This window comes from Manacus candei, unplaced genomic scaffold (assembly GCF_025592945.1).
Source record: "Manacus candei isolate 608988 ecotype Guabito, Panama unplaced genomic scaffold, ASM2559294v1 h1tg000076l, whole genome shotgun sequence".
Taxonomy (NCBI): domain Eukaryota; kingdom Metazoa; phylum Chordata; class Aves; order Passeriformes; family Pipridae; genus Manacus; species Manacus candei.
The window spans coordinates 7,484,334-7,502,437 of NW_026138124.1; the positions used below are offsets into that span (position 1 = coordinate 7,484,334).

Consider the following 18,104-nt stretch of genomic DNA (forward strand, 5'->3'; position numbering starts at 1 on the left):
CCAAGCTGCTCACCAGCATTAACCCTTCCCTGGCCAACCACACAAGCACCACGCAGGAACACGGCACCGAGCGCCACATCCCACAAGTGCCCAGCCACCCCCAGCCATGTCCCAGCACAGCTCATCCCATCCTCTGCCCCACACCCAGCCCTGCACCCACCTGCTGCCCTTCAGGCTGCCGTCATCTGAGAGCGCTTTGGAGGAGCCTTTGTTCTTGGAGAGCCAAGACTTCACCCCATCCACGCGCTCCTCCAGCTCTGAGTCCACATCTGAGTCACCGTCGCTGCCAGAGGAGCGGGTCAGGGTGGAAGAAAGCAAGAGGTGAGCATGGGGCAGTGAGATTTTGGGTGCTGGAGAGGTGAAAGTGCACTGGAAAGCACCATAGCCCCCCTGGCACCCACTGCCTGGATACCCTGGCATGGGTGAAACCCCATCCCATGATTCTACTCCATCGCTGGGGTGTAACCTGCATGCACAGAGCTCAGCCTGCATTTTAGGGTCTCCCTGAAGCACCCCCGAAACCCCCAAACCACCTCCCTGCCTGCCCAAGGGGCTCCTGCATCCTCTGCCCAATGTCCCCCCTCGCCATTGCATGGGGCTGGAGACAGCTGGGGCAGCAGGCAGGGCACAGCTCCAGAAACCCAGGAGATTTCCAGCTCCGGGACTTGGAAGGAAATAAGTGGGTTCATTTTATAGGCCGCCGTCGAGTGCAGAATTACAGCGAGGAAGAGCGATGCTGATGGCCCCGGGTAAACAGGAGTTTAGCAGGCGGAACAGGAACGACTCCGGCACGGCGGGCGCAGGAGCACAGGGCAGATTTACAGCCCTGCCGCGCCCGAGAGCCCCTGATTTACGTCCCCGCGTAAAAAAAGTCCTATCTGGCTTAAACCATCTAATTTATAACGGCCCTTCGTAACCATATTGATTGCCTTTAGAGAGAAGGTGCTGTCTGCATTGCAAAATCCATTCCTCCACGTTAAAAGCATCCCCGAATAAATCTCCCTTAATACCTCACCGCTCACTGCTTTCATTAGGGTTACGGCGGCACCGGTGGGATCTATACGGAAATCGAAGTGGTGTGGTCCCCTTTCCCCACCCCACTCCCACCAAACGAGGGCTCCCACTGGGCTGCTCCAGGGAAGGGATATATCATAGGATCTTTAACGGCCTTTTATCCGCCTGGTTTTGGGTTTATTCCCTGCCTGGGAATGATGGCAAACAGCACAAGGGACAGGTTGGGATAGGCCCTGTATATGAATCCTCCTTGTCAAATTCAAAGCAACGAGCCACACTCCATCCTGTGCATCTCCCTCCCCTGCAATACATCCAGGCAACGCTGGGCTTGGAAAAAAAAAAAAACACAACAAAAAATCCCACAGAACAACACCAAAAAAACCCCCAACAAGCCCCAGAAACAAGCTCTGGGGGTAGCTAAGGTTTTATAACCAGCAGAATTAAACTCCACATCAAACGCAGTTTATGTCCAGGCGAACGTGCCGTTAGTCAAGCAGGACTTGGGTCGTGGGAACGACCACGGATGGGGATATTAATTAGCGGGGCTCCATCGCTGCCCCACGCTGACACGTTCATCATCAGCCATGGCAGGACATCATTCCCCACCCCATCCCAGGGGCTCATCCCATCCCCCTGCGTGGGACACAGTTATGTGCCGTGCCATGCTGTGCCGTGGGTGATGTTAGGGCATGCAGAGGTGGGCCAGCGGCATGCGGGACCCCGGCCCTCGGGGGTGAGTGGGGGTTAGGGGAGGGGAGGAAGGAAAGAGATGCTCCTCACAGTTTACTCTTTCTTTTCTGATACTTTGCCACCATGTCCTGCAAACTGGGAGGGGTTGGAGGGAGGGTGGGAGGGGGGAGAAACACAACAGAAAAGAAATCAAATGAAAATTAAAAAAAAAAAAAATAAGACCAAGTGGGTGGAGAATGGACAGGGACAAATTAAATGGAGGGGAAGGGCCAGGGGAGGGAGGTGAGGCTGCCCTGCAACCCTGGAGTGGGGTTGCACCCAGGCTGGATTCCAGCATTCCAGGATGGTTACCAGAGCATGTTCAAAGAAAGGTAACGGAGCTGAGGAAGGGTCTGGAGCACAAGTCTGATAAGGATTGACTGAGGGAGCTGGAGGGGCTCAGCCTGGAGAAAAAGAGGCTCAGGGGCAACACTTTTGCTTTCTACAACTCCCTAGAAGGAGGTTGTAGCCATGTGGGGGTCAGGCTCTGTTCCCAAGGAACAAGCGATAGGACAAGAGGACATGGCCTCAAAGTTGTGTTTAGATTGGATACTAGGGAAAATTTCTTCACCAAAAGGGTGGTCAGGCATTGGAACAGGTTTCCCAGGGAAGTGGTGGAGTCACCATCCCTGGAAGTGTTCAAAAAACATGTGGATGAGGCACTTGGGACCATGATCTAGTGGTAACATGGCAGTGCTGGGTTAATGGTTGGAGTCGGTGATCTCAGAGGTCTTTCCCAACCTAAACAATTGTAGGATTCTATAATTCTATCTCTGGGCTGGGCTGGATCCCAGCATCCCAAACCTCCTGCCAGCTTGCGCTGCCCTGGCTCCTGGGGCTCCCTGGGCTGTTTCCAGCCAGCTGACACAGCCCTGAATGCATTTCAGGCACCTCCACAAGCGGGTGAAGCTCCCCGGGGCTGGGGGTGGACAGAGGGATGGATGCAGAGGTGCAGGGACTGATGCCCGTGTGCACAGGTGCCTGATGCACGGCTGGCACAGACACAGGTGCATGGACAGATGCACAGGTGCACAGTGCATGGACAGATGGAGGGACAGCATCCTGCCAGGGCCAGGCAGAGCCGAGGGGTCCCGGTGGTATTTCTGAAGTGGCGAGGGGAAGCAGTGACCCCCGGGGATGTGCCTCGCGTGGGAGCCAGGCCCAGGTGTTCTCACCTGTTGATAAGGTCCTCGTTGCTGTCGCTCTCCATCTCATCCTCAATGGCCGCCTGCAGGTCCCCGATGCGCTTGAAGGCCAGCTTCAGGTCTGACTGCAGGCTCTGGTTGGCAGCTTCCAGGCTCTCCAGGTCCATCTCCTGCGGGGAGGGAGTGGGATGAGCCAGGTACCTCAGGGAACACCCCCCTGCTCCCTGCCTGGCCCTATCACAGGTGCCTCACCAGCTCGTGCTTCTTGCGGCTGGCCTCTGCCTCCTTCTTGGCCAGCTCGCCCATCTCCTCCTTGACATCACGGAGCTGTCGCTGCAGCCGCTTGTTCTGCTCCTTCTCCCGGTTCTCGGCGGCTGCGCGCTGATCCCGCTCCTCCGTCAGCTTCTCCATGTTCTCCTTCAGCCGCGTGGCCAGGCTCTGCAGAGCAGTGGGGTCACCCCAGATCCCCCCATGGACCCCTCATGGGTCCATGACAACCCCTCATCCTACAGGTCCACCCTCATCCTGCAGATCCACCCCAACACCCACCAAGGGCTGATGAGATGACCTCCCCATGACCCCATCCCCATGAATTTACACAAGGAGATGAAGGAGAAACCACCCCCTCCCAGGGCCAGGGAAGGGGCAGAACAACAGCAAGGGCTTTGTTGAATTGGAAAAATAGATTTAACTGTGTGTGAAGTAATTAAAACATGTAACATAAGAAAAAAATAGCTCCCGTTCTCCCCCATCCACTGAGCCAGCCGCTGCATATTTATGGCCCCGGCAGAGAGAGCGGGGAAGGAAATAATAGCTTGGAAAATATGAAGAGGAGAGCTAAGCTGCCGCGCTCCCCGGCAGAGCTGCGGAGGCAGAATATAAAACAGGCTGTGTTCGTGGGGCCGGGAGTCTATAATTTCCCTAAGTCGATGCAGGGAAAGAGCATCACTTTGCCGGGCCGGGCGGTGGATTACTGTTATCGGTGCTTGCAGGGAGCCTTCCCTGCGGAGACAGGGATGGGCTGCCGGAGGGGGAGGGCTGCAGCGTGGGGGGTCTTGGGGAGGGGATGTGCTCAGCAGACCTCTCAGGCAGCTTCATTACGCTCCTGTTGCATCCTTGTCCCAGGCAGAGCGGAGGGAGAGCCCGGTGCCTACCTCCAGGCGCTTGACTTGCGTCCGCTCGAACTCCAGCCTGGTCTCCAGCTCGCGGATCTTGGCTTCTTGCCGGCTCACCAGCGACTTGTCCACCATGGATTGCTCCAGGAACTCCAGCTGGCTCTGCAGGCCTTGTAGCTGTGGGGGGTGGTGGGGGCACAGCTTCAGCCTCGACCACGACCTCCCTGCCCCCCTGACACGCCGTCCTGGAGCAGAGCTGCTGGCCATTCTGCTCCAATCCCCCGGGACTGCTCTGTGCCCCCATGGTGCATGGTATGGGCAGCAGGTCTCTGGGTGACCCCCATCCCCCTGGCTTCACTCGGGGTGCATCCCCTGTCTGATGTTGGTGATCCCCACCTTCTCCTGCAGCTCCTGCTTCTCCTTGTTGACCTCCTCCAGCTGTGCCTGGAGGTCATTCATCTGTGCCAGGTCTCGGGATGCCTGTGGGACACACCGAGGCCGTCAACAGGGATCCCACTGTGCTGGCTCCAAGAGGGGTGTTTTGGGGGGGTGGAGTGGGCACAGCTGCTGCTCTTCCTTACCTGGGCTACAGCTGCCTTGTGCTTCTTCATCAGCTCATTCATGTCCTCCTGGTCCTCCTCCAGCCGACTCTGCACCTCATTCTTTTCCCGCTGCAGTCGGCTCAGCTGCTCCTCCAGCTGCAGGGAGCAACACCTGTCTCCTGCTGCAGCGCAGGAGTGGGGCACTCACCCCCCCAAAGCACCCCAAACAGCATGGGGTCACCCTGCTGGCACCCTGGGAGCAAGTGGGGCATGGCCCCACCACGGCGCATCACACCCCAAAACCACTCACCGCTGCCTTGGCCTTGGAGAGGTCGTCGATCTGCAGATGGAGGTCCTCGATCTCCACTTCCATGGATTTGCGGGCCTTGACAGCAGCTGCGCAGGTGAACTCCGACTCCTCCAGCTGCAGGGATAAAGCTCAGCACCTGTCCAGAGGACAGGGACACCCCGTGTCCCTAAAAGGCTGTGGTTTGGAGGGGTATGGATGCACACCTGGTTCTTGAGCTGGGTGATCTCCCTCTTGCTGGGTGCGTTGTTCTTCAGGTGGTCCAGCATGATCTGAGCATCAGCCAGCAGTGCCTTCGTTCTCTTCAGGTCTCGGCGCAGGCGCTTTTCTGTCTCGAAGTCCCGCTGGTTTGCCTGTGGCAGGGGGCACCATGCCAGGGCTCTGTGCTGCAGGGGTGCCCACTCACTATGGCCACCTCAGGGTCCCCAAAGCAAGGCACGTGCCCAGCTGCCCTTCACCCCACCTGCTCGCTGACAGCAGATAACTTGCTCTCCAGCTCCCGTTTCTCTCTCAGCACCTTCTGCTTGTCCTCATACTCCTCTTCCAGCTGCACTTCCATCTGCTTCAACTGTGGGACAGACAGGGGGCAGCTGGTCAGGGAGGCAGGGAGGGGTCATGACCCCCCTCCTTGCATGTCCCCACACACTGGGGACACTGGGTGACCCCACCGGACGAGTGTTTGCGCAACCAGAGGCACAAAGCCCGGCGTGCGCTGGCCCGGGCGGCAGAAGGACTGGTCGGACCCGCCGGGCTGGTGGAGCCGGGCTGTGGTCGGCTGCGTGGGAGCAGGGTGCTGCGTGACGGTGCCCAGCTGGCAGCTCCCGGCACCCAGCCGGGGCATGGGGAGGCAACCCAGGCCCTCCTGGGCAGAGGGGCTGCAGCTGAGCCCTACCTTCTTCTGGCACGACTGCCGGATCTCCTCCACCTCCTCGTCACGGCTCTCCACCTCCTTGGCGTGGGTCTGCCGCAGCCGCTCCATCTCCATCTCCAGCCGCAGCTTCGCCTACAAATGGTGGGGATGTGGTCAGAGTAAAGGGGATGTGGGGACCCCCCCATGCCACTCCCCAGGCACCACTCACACAGAAAATGCCCCGGTCCGAGGCCGGCCGGGTCGCTCGCCCCATGGTGACCTGCCAGGCCATGGCACGGAGGGCCAGGAGCCGTGTCAGCCCAACACCGGGCTCAGAGCGACCGCCTCCTCTTCCTGGGCAAGCCCGGCCCAGGTAATAACAGCCCTGCATGAAACCACCCCACCCAGAAACCTCGCCCCTCCCCGCCGTACCTGCTCCAGCATCTGGATGGTCCCAGCCTGCTCATCCAGTTCCTCCTCCTGGTCTTTGACCTTCGCCTCCAGGTCCCTCAGCTGTTTCTTCACCTTGGCCAGGGAGGCTTCGTCCTTTGACTCCTGGGAGGAGATGTCCTGCAGCTCTGCCTCCAGTGCCTCCGCCTTCTGCGTCAGCCCTGCGATGTCCGAGTCCTTGTCCTGTGAGAGACAGGGTCACCATGACCCTGGGGCACCTGGTGACTGGGGGACTGGGTCAGGGGCTGGGATCCACTCACCTCCAGCAGCTGCTTGAGGCCGAAGACCTCGGCCACCAGCACATCCTTCTCACGACTCAGCTTCTCCCGCTGCAGCCGTTCTCTCTGTGCCTCCTCATGTGCCTGAGAGAGCTCGCTGTCAAACCTACATGGGGAGAGCAGGGCGAACACTCAGCACCCCGGGGGCCAGTCCTCAGCCCTGTGCTAGGGACACTGTGCCAAGTATCCTCTTCCCATGGCAGCTGGCTTCGGAAAGGGCAGAATGGCGTCCAGTGCTTGTTTGAAACAGCCTGTTGATGAGCCTTTAATTGCTAGCAGGGTGGCACGAGTCACTCCGAGAAACTCCTCCCAATGCCTTTACTCAGTGCTAATGAAGAGCACAGTGCCGACCCCGGCAGAACCATCAGCTGCTCTGTGGGGCCAGCAGTGGCTGCTAACGGCAGGGGCTTGATACACCGAGGCAGCCAGGGACACCAAACCCCCCAAGCAGGACTCAGAGGGGCTTCAGGACATTGAGGGGTCTCCAGGAAAGACAGGATCTTGCGGCAGCACAGCTCCCCCAGCTGCATCCCAGTGCCACGGCCCCACGTGGGATGGCACAGGTCCCATCCCCAGAGCGGACTCGAGCCCCTGGAGGGGACACAAACCCCTGGTGGGGGAGTGCTCAGCGCAGCCTGTAGCCAGGAAGTGCCGTGGCAGCTCTCCCAGTGCCCCTGGGATGGGATCAGCCGGGTTTGCTCCGAAATCACTGCCTTTGGGGCTTGGAAAACAACCCTACGCTTGAGTTTGTGACCTGAGTTAAACACCTCGGCAGCTAATCCCCGTTTTTCCTCGCACTGGGTAATAAACAGCTGCATTAGCACAGACACCAATCCACGGAAATTGAAATTAATTAGATTGGATTCTCTCGCTGTATTTGTGTGTGTGATCATTACCATAATGAGATGAAAGCGTCCCTGCTGCTTAATAACGTTAGCAAACTTTGGGGCTGGGAGCGGGGACGGGGTGGCAGCGCACGCCGAGCCGAGATGCAGGGCACCAGCAGCCTCCACCGTGGGGCACGCCCCCATGGAGGGGGGATCACTCAGCACCTGGTCCCCCAAAAGGGTATGAGGGACCCCCTCACAACTAACACATCCAACCTTGGCAACTCCATGCTGCTGGAGACACCCCAGCCAAGTAGGAGCTGGTGAAGTGCCCAAATCCCTGCTAAAATGGTAATGCCACTTCGCCAGGGGCTTGCTGCGCAGCAAGGATGACCTTCTGGCTCCAGCGTGCAGTCCCCACCTTCTCTGCTTCTTCTCCAGGTCATGGTTGCGTCCCTGCTGTCCCTCGAGGTGCAGCTTGGTGTCCTGTAGCTCAGCAGCCAGGCGCTGGCACTTCTTCTTCAGCTGCTGCAGCGCGCGCTGGCTCTCCTCGCTGTCTGCTTGCAGGTCGGCCAGCTGCAGGCAGGAGCAGGCAGGGAGGTGTGAGGGCTCTGGGATCCCACCACATCCTTGATGTCCTGGCCATGGGCTCCCTCAGCTCCGAGCAGCCCACCCCATGCTGAGGGCACCAGGGGTTCCCCAGGGCTGAGCCCCACTCACCTTCCGCTCCAGCTGCCTCTTGCCCTGCTGCTCCACCTCCAGCTTGTCCTCCAGTTCCTGCTGCATCCGTTTCTTGGTGAAGTCGATCTCCCGCACTGCCCGCTCGTATTTCAGCCGCCATTCGCCGCCTGTGCAGAGAAATGGGGTCACCAAGGGGCTGTGGGGGTGGTGTGGGGCCACTGTGGAGAGGGGGACACTCAGTGTGTGCCAGCAGCCAGCACAGGAGGCAGGACAGTACCTGAATCATCATCATCGAGCTCCCCATTGAGCTCAGCCGCCCGGATGAGTCGAGCCTCCATCACCTCCATCTCCATTGACTCCATCTGCTTCTTCAGGGCATCGTACTTTGCCTGGGAGGGAACATGGCTTTTGTGAGTGCTGGGGGTAGGGGACAGGAAACGCTGTGAGGCCGGGGAGAGGTGCTTTTACCTGCAGGTCCTTCATCTCCTTCTCAGCCCGCAGCCTCTCGGCTGTCTCGGCGTCCAGCAGCTGGGAGGCTGACTCGCCGGTGTTCCGCTCGTCCGTCAGCTCCGATGTCAGCTCTGTGATCTGGGGGCAGCAGGAAAAACGGGATCATGGGCTGGGGCAGGCCAGAAGAGCACCATACCCCATCTTGGCACCAGCAAGGACCTACCCTGCTCTCCAGGCGGTCGCTGTTGAGCCTCAGCTCGTTACGCTCCTTCTCCACCTTCTCGAGTTTGCTCTTCAGCTGCTGGATCTCTTCCTGCAACAGAGCGGGCGGTGAGGGAGGGGGCAGGCGCAGGGAAGAGGTTGGTGGGCAGGAGCTTGGCAGCTCTCCGCCCCCCACAGCACCCCCGCAACGCAGGATGGGCAGGGTGGGGGCTCCCCGAGGCCGCTCTCCCCTGCCAAGGGCTGGGCAGGGACTTTCCCCAACCCGCTCCTCCGCCGAGCTGACTCCAACCCCATAAATGGTGTCGAAACACCAGGCAGTCCCAGAAAAGCTGGAGAGGGGTCCCCCCATCCCCTCGGAGGGGGGTGGGAGCAAACCCACTCATCAACAGCTCACTGAAGGATTTGGGTGCACCCAGTCCAGGTGAGGATAGAAGGGGCCCACCAGGATGCCTGGGGCCCATCAGCCAGTTCTGGGGAGGTGTGTCTGGCTGCCAGCATCTTCCTCTTCCCTCCTCTAGTCCTAGTACAGGCTGGAGGGGGGCAGGAGGGACCCCAAGTGCCCCCATTCAGGCACCCATCCTTAGCAGGTCGGGGTGAAAGCTGAGACAGGCAGCGGCTCCGTGCCGAGCGGGCTCGGCGGGTGCACCAGTGTCTGGTTGCCAGCGCGAGCGGAGCCCCTGCATATGCCTCTCGGCACACGGTTTCATTTCCATTCTCCACGCTTGTAATTGGGCTCATGCAACAGCCGGCTCTCGGGATGCTAATGACATGCTGATTCGCAAATTAGGGAGCAATTCGAGCCTGGCGCTGACTGGGTGCAGGCAGACGCCGTCCCACATCTCACCCCATCATGGGCTCCTGCATCCCACCCCACCGTGGAGTCCTGTATCCCAACCCACCACAGGATCCTGCATCCCACCCTTCCCTGGGTTCTGCATCCCACCTCACTGCAGAATACTGCCTCCCACCCCGCCACAGGATCCTGCATTCCACCCCACTGTTAGCTCCTGCATCCCACCCCGCTGCGGGGCCCATGGCCAACACTCCCCCAAGCCCTCCCTGCTCCATCCAACATCCCCCAGCACAGATACCCACGTCTTTGCCACGGATCTGGTCCTCGGTGAGCTGCACCTCGATGAGGGGCCGCACAGTGGTGAAGAGCTTCCACCACGGCCAATCCTTCACCCCTTTGTTCTTCTTGATGTTCTTCTGCACGCACCGGATGGCCAAATCCTGGATCTGTGCAGGGCACGGGGTCAGCACAGGGTACGGGGTCAGCACAGGGTGCTGCCAGCAGGGTAAAGTGGGGCGGGTGGGCGCTCAGCACCCCCACCAGCACCCCAGCATGCTCCCCTTCATTAGCATTTGGGCTAATTGCACCGGTGTATCTTCTGTTTGATCCTCTCCAGCCCCTCTAACTGCTAATCCCGGGAAGGCGAGGCGCTGCCGAGACGCCTATTTTACGCCTTCTTTAATGATAAAAGTAGGAGCCGATGCGTCGCTTCATCCTGCCGTGGCGATGCCCAGCAGCCTCCCTGCCGGCTCCCCCTGGCCCCCCGGTTCCCCCTGGCCCCCCACGGCTCCCGGGGAGGCGGGAGGAGGAGGTGCTGGCCCAGGAGGCGAAGAAAGACTGCTGCCCATTTTAGGCGAAATTGTGCAGCAGAGCGGGGAGGGGAGAGTTGCTGGGACGAACCTTTCTCTTCTTGAAGTGCTGCCGTGCCAGGAAGCCCCTGCACGCTGCCTGGAAGAGGGTGATGTTCCTGCTGGTTTGCGTGTCCCGCTGCTCCTCCAGCTTGGCCAGTGATCCAGCCCGGAAAAACACCTGTGGGAGGGGAGGGGGATGGGATGGCGATGGGTGCCGGCATCCCACCAGCCACGCCGTGCCACCCGCCTGCTGGTAGGGATGCAGCTCTCCCCTCCTGCCCCAGCCACTGGTCCTGTCCTGCCGTGGGGTTTTATTCCCCAGGCACAAGGAATGCCGGGGGTGGGAGCAAACAGTGATGCCCTTGTGCTGTCCCACCGTGCTGTGCCCAGCCATGACGCACACCCCTGCCCACACCCAGCGTCAGGCACCATACCCGGCTCAAGCCCATGTGGTAGCTGCTCTTCTCCAGGTCCAGCGACTCCAGGAGCTCCTCCACTGCCTGTGGGGAGGAAGGAGTGTCAGGACTGGGGTGGTGGCACCCTGGGGTGCAGGGGACCTTGGACCACACACTGGCCCTGACACAGGACACGCACCCGCTTCTCATCCACCACGATGTAGTTGCGCCCATGTTTCTTGGTCAGGTGTGGGGCCAGGACATCGAAGCGTCGCCTGAACTCCGCAAACACCATGTGGTCGGGGTAACCTGGGGGAGTAAGGGAGAATGGGGCTGTGGGGACAGCCAGGATGCCTGGAGGATGGCCAGGGACAGCCTTGTGTGCCCTGACATGCTGAGGCCCAACTTCTGGGAGAGCTGACGGGGTCACCCCACGTGGAACAAGCTCCCCATGGGGCCAAACACAGCTGGAATGCCCTGAGCCTCCCCGGGAGGTTTTCCTTGGCTGGGTCCTCCAGCAGTTTTGGCTGGGATCTAGGGAGAAAGTGGCCAGATCCCATCATGGGGGTAGAGCAGGGACACATGTGCTGCCTGCGCAAGTCCTGCTCCGGCTTCACTTTGAGCTGCAGCCAACTCCTGCATCAGGCTCCAGCACAGAGCCTTCACATCTTAATTAACGACGAGGTATTGATGGGAACTCTGACCCCAGCACGGTCGGCTGGCCACGGCCACCAATCCAGGAGGTGTGTGGGTGGCATCGATTTCCAATCACGGCAGGAAGGGTTCGGCCTCCGAGCAATAAACCCTCGGCCGGGCAGCCGGCCATGCGTATCGATAAACGCTTTGCTGAGCACAACTCAGAGGCCCTCGTTCCAGTGGGACAGGGGCTGGATGCCAATGGGATTCCTGCCAGGAACCAGCGGCACCAGTGGAGACACCCAATTAAGGCCATGCCTGTCCCCAGCACAGATAACGGCCCCCCCAGGGGAGGGGTGACAGGGACAGGACTGCCGTGGGGAGACAGCTGGAAGCTGCAGGGCTCAGAGCAAGGGCATGTGCTGAATGGGTTCCCAAGGGCCTTTGGCCCCCAGTAAGAAGACACAGCCAGGACCTCCGCAGCATCCTTCCCCTCACCCTGGTGCCGGTGCCACGGCTCACCTTGGCGGTACATGCGGAGGGCGTCGAGCAGGCGGGAGCCGCGGAGCTGTGCGCGCAGGAGGGGCACGTCCAGCTGCATGAGCCCGGCCTCGCAGTGCTCTGCCGGCAGCTCCAGCTCGCTGCCGCTCACCCGCCGGCACGGCAGAGCCTGGGGGTCCCCGCCGCCCCCCGCCGCCTTGGGCAGGAAGCAGTGCACGAAGTGGAGCTTGGACTTCTTGATGCTGTCAATGAGGGCATCCTGTAGGCACGGCAGAGCAGGGTGAGTGGTGATGTGCAGCGGTGCCCCAGCCAGAAGTGGGGACCCCCACTTGGCACCCTCTCACTCACCACTTGCAGCTTGATCTGGATGCAGAGGGATTTCTTCTTGACGGCGGCCACGCCGGTGGTGAAGGTCTTGCGCATGCTGGTGGCCCGGCGCAAGGCCAGCTGGGAGCCCCCCTCCAGCCCCGCCACCGAGCCCGACAGCACCAGCGCCGACCCGCCACGGCCGGCAAAGAGGCTGCTGATCACCTTCCTGCAGGGCACGGAGGGGATGTCACCCCCCAACACCACCTCTTCCCCCCGCCGTGCTCCCAACCCAGGACCCCACTCACTTCTGGGACTCCTGCAGCAGGACGGAGGCATTTTGGGAGGCTGGGTTGTGCTTGACATAGCTGAGCCATCCGGTGGCATCGTACTCCACCCAGTTAGTCCCCGAGCTGTGGCCCAGGAGGAAGTGTCGGGGTTTGTCACTGGGGAGCAGAGGGTTGTGCCCTGTGGGAAGACACAGAACCGCTGGGCACAGCCCCAGGGACCAGCACTTCACTGGTGCATGTCACAGTCACAGAATGGTAAATGGTTTGGGTTGGAAGGGAGCTTAAAGGTCACCGAGTTCCAACCCTCACTCCACCGGCAAGGACACCTTCCACTAGAAAAGCTGCTCCTGGTCTAGAGGACATATTCCCACAGTGCCAGGCTTCCCCATACCTTTCTTGCCCCCTTCCTGTGGGCCGTAGTAGGAGAAGAGCCGCTCCAACAAGGTGTCCTCGTTGCCGCCCGGCTGCAGTGCCTCCTCCTCCAGCAGCCACAGCAGCCCCCGCGCCTCGTCTGTGCGGGCCAGTGACCGGACCTGCAGGGACACCGCACTGGCAGCTGTCCAGCATACCACTGTCCCCCAGAGCAGGGATATGGGGTGACACAGGGGACCCAGGCCACCCAGGGAGCATGCAACGTCACACCATGCAAGAGGCCTCCTGCTTAATGGAGACCCAGCAGGAAAAGAGCCCATATGGGACACTCCAGCAGCGCATCTTGCTGGGAAATGCAGCGCTCGGGCACCCGAGGGCTGGAGCCACAAGCCCTCCTGGTCTCTGCAGCCACCTCCAAAAGGGACTGGAGGACCTCAGGGATTAGAGAACCTTGGGAACCTGTGCACCCTGGGGACCTGAGCACCTTGGGAACCAGATCATTCCAGGGATCTCAAGGACTGGAGCACCCCAGGGATCACACACAGTCTCCAGGTCCCCTGCCTGCAGCACAGGCAGCTTCCAGGGCAAGCAGGGAAAACCATGCTGGGGGATACACCAAGGATGTGGGCTGCACACATACTCGCACCCATGCTTTCACAGCCATTCAGGACAGCCCCTTTCCTTCCCCTCACTACCACCTAAATGCCAAAATTCCACCCATCCGCTGCTGTGCTGTGGCTGGGAGGAAGCGCAGTGGGTGCTTACCAGTGCCTGGTGTGAGGACTGGTCTACAGCAGCTACGGAGCCAGAGGAGCCGGGCTCAGCATCAGCCAGGGTGAGCTCTATGTTCTCCTGGTGAGGGGGAACAGAGGCAGGTGAATGCCCACACCACGGAGTAGCAGTGATTGGGACCAGGAGCTGGTCAGGGTGTTGGTCTCAATGAGGTTTAGGATGATGTCGCATGCCAAGGGGGGACCAGGACACGTGGAAGGGTCCCCCCAGGCTGTCAGTGCCAAGATGGAGCAGCAGCAGTGATCTCACCACCACCACCACTCACAGCCACCCCATCACCTCCCAGCCCAGCTCTCCTCTGCCATGCTCCACAGCCAAAGAAATCAGAGGGGACACAGAGGAGATGTTCATGTGGGGACAGGAGGGCAGGAAGGGAGGAGGCAGTGGCAGCCCTGGGTGTCCCCAGTACCTCCTTGTATCGCTCCAGCTCGCGGGCGAAGGTGCGCTGGTGGAAGAGGAGCTGCAGGCGCTCCTGGGCATAGTTGTGGCAGAGCTCCTCGAAGGTGGCCCCCCGGCTCTGCCCTGCCAGCTCAGGGTTCTGCGCCCCGGGGGTGTCCACAACTGTCACCGAGCACACCGAGTGCTGGCTCGACTTCAGCGCCCTGGGGGGGACACAGAAGGGACTCAGCGGGGCGAGTGGATGCTGCCACGCACCCTGCAGCTCTGCCCCCAGCCCTCCCAGCACGTACCTGTTGAGGAGGGAGATGAGGAGGGTGAAGAGCTCGGAGTACAAACCAGATGCCATGCCCTCCAGGCACTCCAGCGCCGTCAGCTTGGGACCTGGCCAAGGCAACCCTGAGTGTCCTCAGCCTGTCATCCCCTGGGGCCCACCCGCTGTCCCCCCAGACCTCACCCTACCTGTTCCACCATCCCCCAGGGGGGACTCATCGGGGCCCTGCCGGAAGGAGGTGGAGCGCTGCAGGGTGGCCTTGGGCTGGTGCTTGAAGATGGCAGAGGAGAGCTCCTCCAGGCTGCAGCCCAGCAGGTACGCGGCTTTCTGAGCCCACTCGTGACGTGCAAACTGCTTCCTCCCAGCTGGAGGGTGGAGAAGGGGGCTTCAGAGCCAGGCAGGGCATCCCCAAAAACGGGGAGCATTTCCAGACAGGCTTAGATGGTCTCAAGGACCCCCAGAGTATGTTGGGGGTGCTGGGCACAGTGGAAGTACATGGCCAGGAAGCATGTTTTGAGGTGTGAGGAGACAGACATGTTTGGGGTGTAGGGGAGATGGGGGGTGAATGGCTTCATGCCACTTCAGGGCTGAGCCCACAGCCACACCACGGTGTGTGGAGGTGAGGGTCCCCTTGCCATCACTACCTGGGGACCTCTGGGGCTCTGAGCCACCCTACACACAGGGACACGTCCCTGCTCGATGACACACTGGGCAGCCCAGCTGCAGCACAGCAGGACAGACCGTGGCGGACAGACAAAGACATGGATGCTGATGGAGGTGGGAACAGGTTAATGGTGACATGCAGGGACATGACAGCAGGATGGCGGTGGCAGGTGGGAAGGGAAGCCAGAGACACGGGCGGAGAACAAGACTTTACCTTCGTCGGCGTCTGCATTGCAAAGGGCAGCATGCACCATGCGAACAGAGACAGGGGTTAGAAACAACGGCGCGTGACGGCGCGGGGACACGCGGCACGGGGGGCCCTCCTGCCAAAACGCGCCGCCACGCCACGCACATGCCAAGCCTGCCCCTCCCCGGGCGTTGCTGAAGTGTGTGAGGTCTTTCCTCTGTGAGCCCTCCTGCTCTGTGGGCACTGGTGGGGAGTAGCTCAGCTCTGCCCCAGAGCACAGAGAGCTGCTGTCAGATCCAGCTCGGTGCAAGTGTCAAGAAGATGAGGAAATCGGGAGGGCTGGTGTGACTGAGCTGGCTCTGAGCACCCCCAGTGTCCACGAGGTGCAGGGGAGGCTTCAGCAGCAGCACAGAGCCAGGGCTGGGATGTTCCCCCCCCCCAGCAGGATCTGGGGTTCCCTTCCAGCAGGGCCCCCGTTATAAAGAGACTCCAGAGCTGCCCGAGCATCCCGCTGTGGTGGCTGCGGCGGGGCCCTGCTGCCCTCTAGTGCCCTGAGAGCATCCCATGGGCCAGCACTGCACGCTGAGAGCATCCCATGGGCCAGGACTGCACGCTGATAGCACGCCATGGGCCAGCACTGCACCCTGAGAGCACCCCATGGGCCAGGATTGCACCCCACTGTGCCCCAAGAGCACCCCATAGGTCAGCACTGCTCCCCACTACACCCCAAGAGCACCACATGCACCAACCCTGCACCCCAGTGCACACTCAGACCACTCCAGTCTCTCCCTCCTCCCCAACACGTCTCTTCTCCCAGGGCTGAAAATTCCCTAAATGCAGCCACCAGCTCCAGGTGCTCATTTTGGGGTTGCCATGCCCCAGCCCTCCTGCCAGTGTGCAGCACCACTGGGGCTTCCAGCATGTGAGGAGAAAAGGAAGCCACAGGGGGAGAAGAGCAGCCCTCAAAGCCTAATTTGCCACCCCCAGGGATGGAGAGTGAAGCTTGTGCTGTTGGAGCCAGACCAAGCACCCATGGTGTGCTCTGGGTGCCAGGGCAGCTCTGCCCCACACCACCAATATGCTGACAGGACTGGGTTGGGGGTACTCATGGGCATCAGGAACCAGCTGGGGGTCAGGGTTGGTCCCAGCACACCAGCAGCATCCCAAGCCCCCGTTTCAGCCCCAAAACCAGCACCGTGTGGCACCCCCCAGAGCAGAGCCCCCCTCCCTCCCATTACCAGCTCCATCTGCCAGTGGCTCTGTGAGGAGGATGAAGGGAGAGGTGTTACACTGGGAACGGGGGACACATGCACCCCCCAACTCCCTCAACCCCAGTCAGGCCCCCTCTGATGCACGTTGGCAGGAGCCAACCCAGAGACTGGGGTGTTCAATTCCCACCAGTTAATGGGACCACCCTAGCCATGGGGACAAAGCTAGGTGCCACAGAACACCCAGGGTGGCAGGGTACTGTCCCTGAGCTGACACAGCCCCCCACGTACCCCCAGGACTCGGCTGCACTGGGGGGGCTGTTTGCAAGGTGCCCAGGTGCCAGCAATGGCTCTGGGACCCCTTGCATTCATCAGTCCCAAACCTCCACCCGTTAATGGCTCCCAGCCTGGAGAAGCTCATTACCTTTGGTGGCCCCAGCAGCTCCCAGGTGGTAAATGGCCCCCAGAATGAGCCAGAAGGCTTTCTGCTCATCACCCGAGATGCCCATCACCTTCATGGCTGCCAGGAGCTTGCTGAATTGCTGGGTCGCCTTCTGCTTTTCCTCTGGCTGTGGGAAACAACAGGAGCCATCAGTCTGGGAGCCCGGCTCTGCCTCCCCCTGCACTCAAATGGGTCAGAGACCCCTGTCCCTCCCACAGTCTCCCATGGCAGTGACCTTGGAGGGGGGCACAATGCCAAAGACGTTGTTCTCTGCGAGGTGGTTGAAGTGAAGCTCAGTCCTGTGGGGATAAACACCATGATTGGCTCCATGTGGAAGACCTCAGAGACCCCCACGGGCTGGGGGCTGTGCCCTCGCCCCCCAGCTCACCGCAGGGTGCTGTCAGAGCAGGCCAGCAGGTAGTAGAAGACGTTGAAGGTGGCCTCTTTGGCCGGGCGCCTGGCCACACGCAGCTTCTCCAGCAGCAGTGTCTGGAGGAGGTGGGAGAGATGGGAACTGTCCCCAAGTGCCCCGCTCCCACTGAGACCCTCCAGCCCACCCTGGTCTCATCCTTGCTGCCTCCCCAGGGTCCTCACAGAGATGTGAGGGTCTCCCTCTCACCACAGGGCACCATGTGAATGCAATCATTCAAATAGCTCACAAGCATTTGCTCTCTGGTAAATACTACTATAGTAGCATGGACCAGCTCTCTTGGACTTTAAGGGTTCTGCTGTCATCACACCAGAGAGGCATCTGGAAGACAGCCCCTCCGATTTTGGGACTAACTCAGCAGGGACAGGGAGCCCATCTGACCTAAGTGTGAACAAGGACAAGAGAAGGATGCCAGGCTGCTGAGTGCTGCAAGCATGGCTGGGCAGCTGGTGGAGGTCTGCAGCAGAGCTTGCAGCATAGGAAACACCATGAGAATCATAGAGTCCTGGAATGGTTTGGGTTGGAAGGGACCCTAAAGTTCAACAAGTTCCAACCCCGGGCCATGGGCAGGAACACCATCCACTAAACCAGGTTCCTCCACATCCTGTCCAACCTGGCCTTGAACACTTTCCAGGGGTGACAGGGGCATCCACAGCTTCTTTGGGCAACATCCCGGTGAGGACAGACCGACTCCCACACTGAGGGAAGCCACACTGGTAAGGATGGACTGGCTCCCATGCTGGGGGGGGGCCATCCCAGCCCCCTCACCTGTACGGAGGCAGATGCCACCTGCCCAGCCTGGTCGAAGTCCAGAGAGATGATCTGGGAGAAGCGGGTGGCGTTGCCGTTCATGCTGGTGCTGCTATTGCCAAAAGCCTCCAGGATGGTGTAGAGAGCCTGCCACTTCTCCGCTGCAGGAAGAGAAGCAGGGCGGTGGGGTGCAGGGGCTGTGCGGCGG

The 18,104-nt window shown here is 60.7% G+C and overlaps 1 protein-coding gene across 1 annotated transcript in view; it reads right to left on the reverse strand.

Annotated features, from left to right (window-relative positions):
* The window catches only part of MYO18A (myosin XVIIIA), a 37,088-nt gene that overhangs the window by 3,238 nt on the left and 15,746 nt on the right, over positions 1 to 18,104 (reverse strand). Inside the window, exons 13-48 of the mRNA XM_051809192.1 lie at positions 17,915 to 18,057; positions 17,105 to 17,205; positions 16,952 to 17,015; positions 16,699 to 16,843; positions 16,305 to 16,325; positions 15,094 to 15,105; positions 14,405 to 14,581; positions 14,236 to 14,326; positions 13,956 to 14,148; positions 13,520 to 13,606; positions 12,774 to 12,915; positions 12,401 to 12,560; positions 12,135 to 12,321; positions 11,808 to 12,045; positions 10,849 to 10,958; positions 10,689 to 10,754; positions 10,304 to 10,432; positions 9,706 to 9,849; positions 8,612 to 8,701; positions 8,407 to 8,526; positions 8,216 to 8,327; positions 7,978 to 8,105; positions 7,679 to 7,833; positions 6,413 to 6,536; positions 6,135 to 6,335; positions 5,745 to 5,855; positions 5,316 to 5,420; positions 5,059 to 5,205; positions 4,856 to 4,969; positions 4,585 to 4,701; positions 4,400 to 4,483; positions 4,043 to 4,180; positions 3,141 to 3,326; positions 2,919 to 3,058; positions 1,795 to 1,839; positions 161 to 283 (exon numbers count right to left, since the gene is read on the reverse strand). Coding sequence (XP_051665152.1) covers positions 161 to 283; positions 1,795 to 1,839; positions 2,919 to 3,058; positions 3,141 to 3,326; positions 4,043 to 4,180; positions 4,400 to 4,483; positions 4,585 to 4,701; positions 4,856 to 4,969; positions 5,059 to 5,205; positions 5,316 to 5,420; positions 5,745 to 5,855; positions 6,135 to 6,335; positions 6,413 to 6,536; positions 7,679 to 7,833; positions 7,978 to 8,105; positions 8,216 to 8,327; positions 8,407 to 8,526; positions 8,612 to 8,701; positions 9,706 to 9,849; positions 10,304 to 10,432; positions 10,689 to 10,754; positions 10,849 to 10,958; positions 11,808 to 12,045; positions 12,135 to 12,321; positions 12,401 to 12,560; positions 12,774 to 12,915; positions 13,520 to 13,606; positions 13,956 to 14,148; positions 14,236 to 14,326; positions 14,405 to 14,581; positions 15,094 to 15,105; positions 16,305 to 16,325; positions 16,699 to 16,843; positions 16,952 to 17,015; positions 17,105 to 17,205; positions 17,915 to 18,057 — 4,450 coding nt within the window. The remainder of the gene's footprint in view (positions 1 to 160; positions 284 to 1,794; positions 1,840 to 2,918; positions 3,059 to 3,140; positions 3,327 to 4,042; positions 4,181 to 4,399; positions 4,484 to 4,584; positions 4,702 to 4,855; positions 4,970 to 5,058; positions 5,206 to 5,315; positions 5,421 to 5,744; positions 5,856 to 6,134; positions 6,336 to 6,412; positions 6,537 to 7,678; positions 7,834 to 7,977; positions 8,106 to 8,215; positions 8,328 to 8,406; positions 8,527 to 8,611; positions 8,702 to 9,705; positions 9,850 to 10,303; positions 10,433 to 10,688; positions 10,755 to 10,848; positions 10,959 to 11,807; positions 12,046 to 12,134; positions 12,322 to 12,400; positions 12,561 to 12,773; positions 12,916 to 13,519; positions 13,607 to 13,955; positions 14,149 to 14,235; positions 14,327 to 14,404; positions 14,582 to 15,093; positions 15,106 to 16,304; positions 16,326 to 16,698; positions 16,844 to 16,951; positions 17,016 to 17,104; positions 17,206 to 17,914; positions 18,058 to 18,104) is intronic.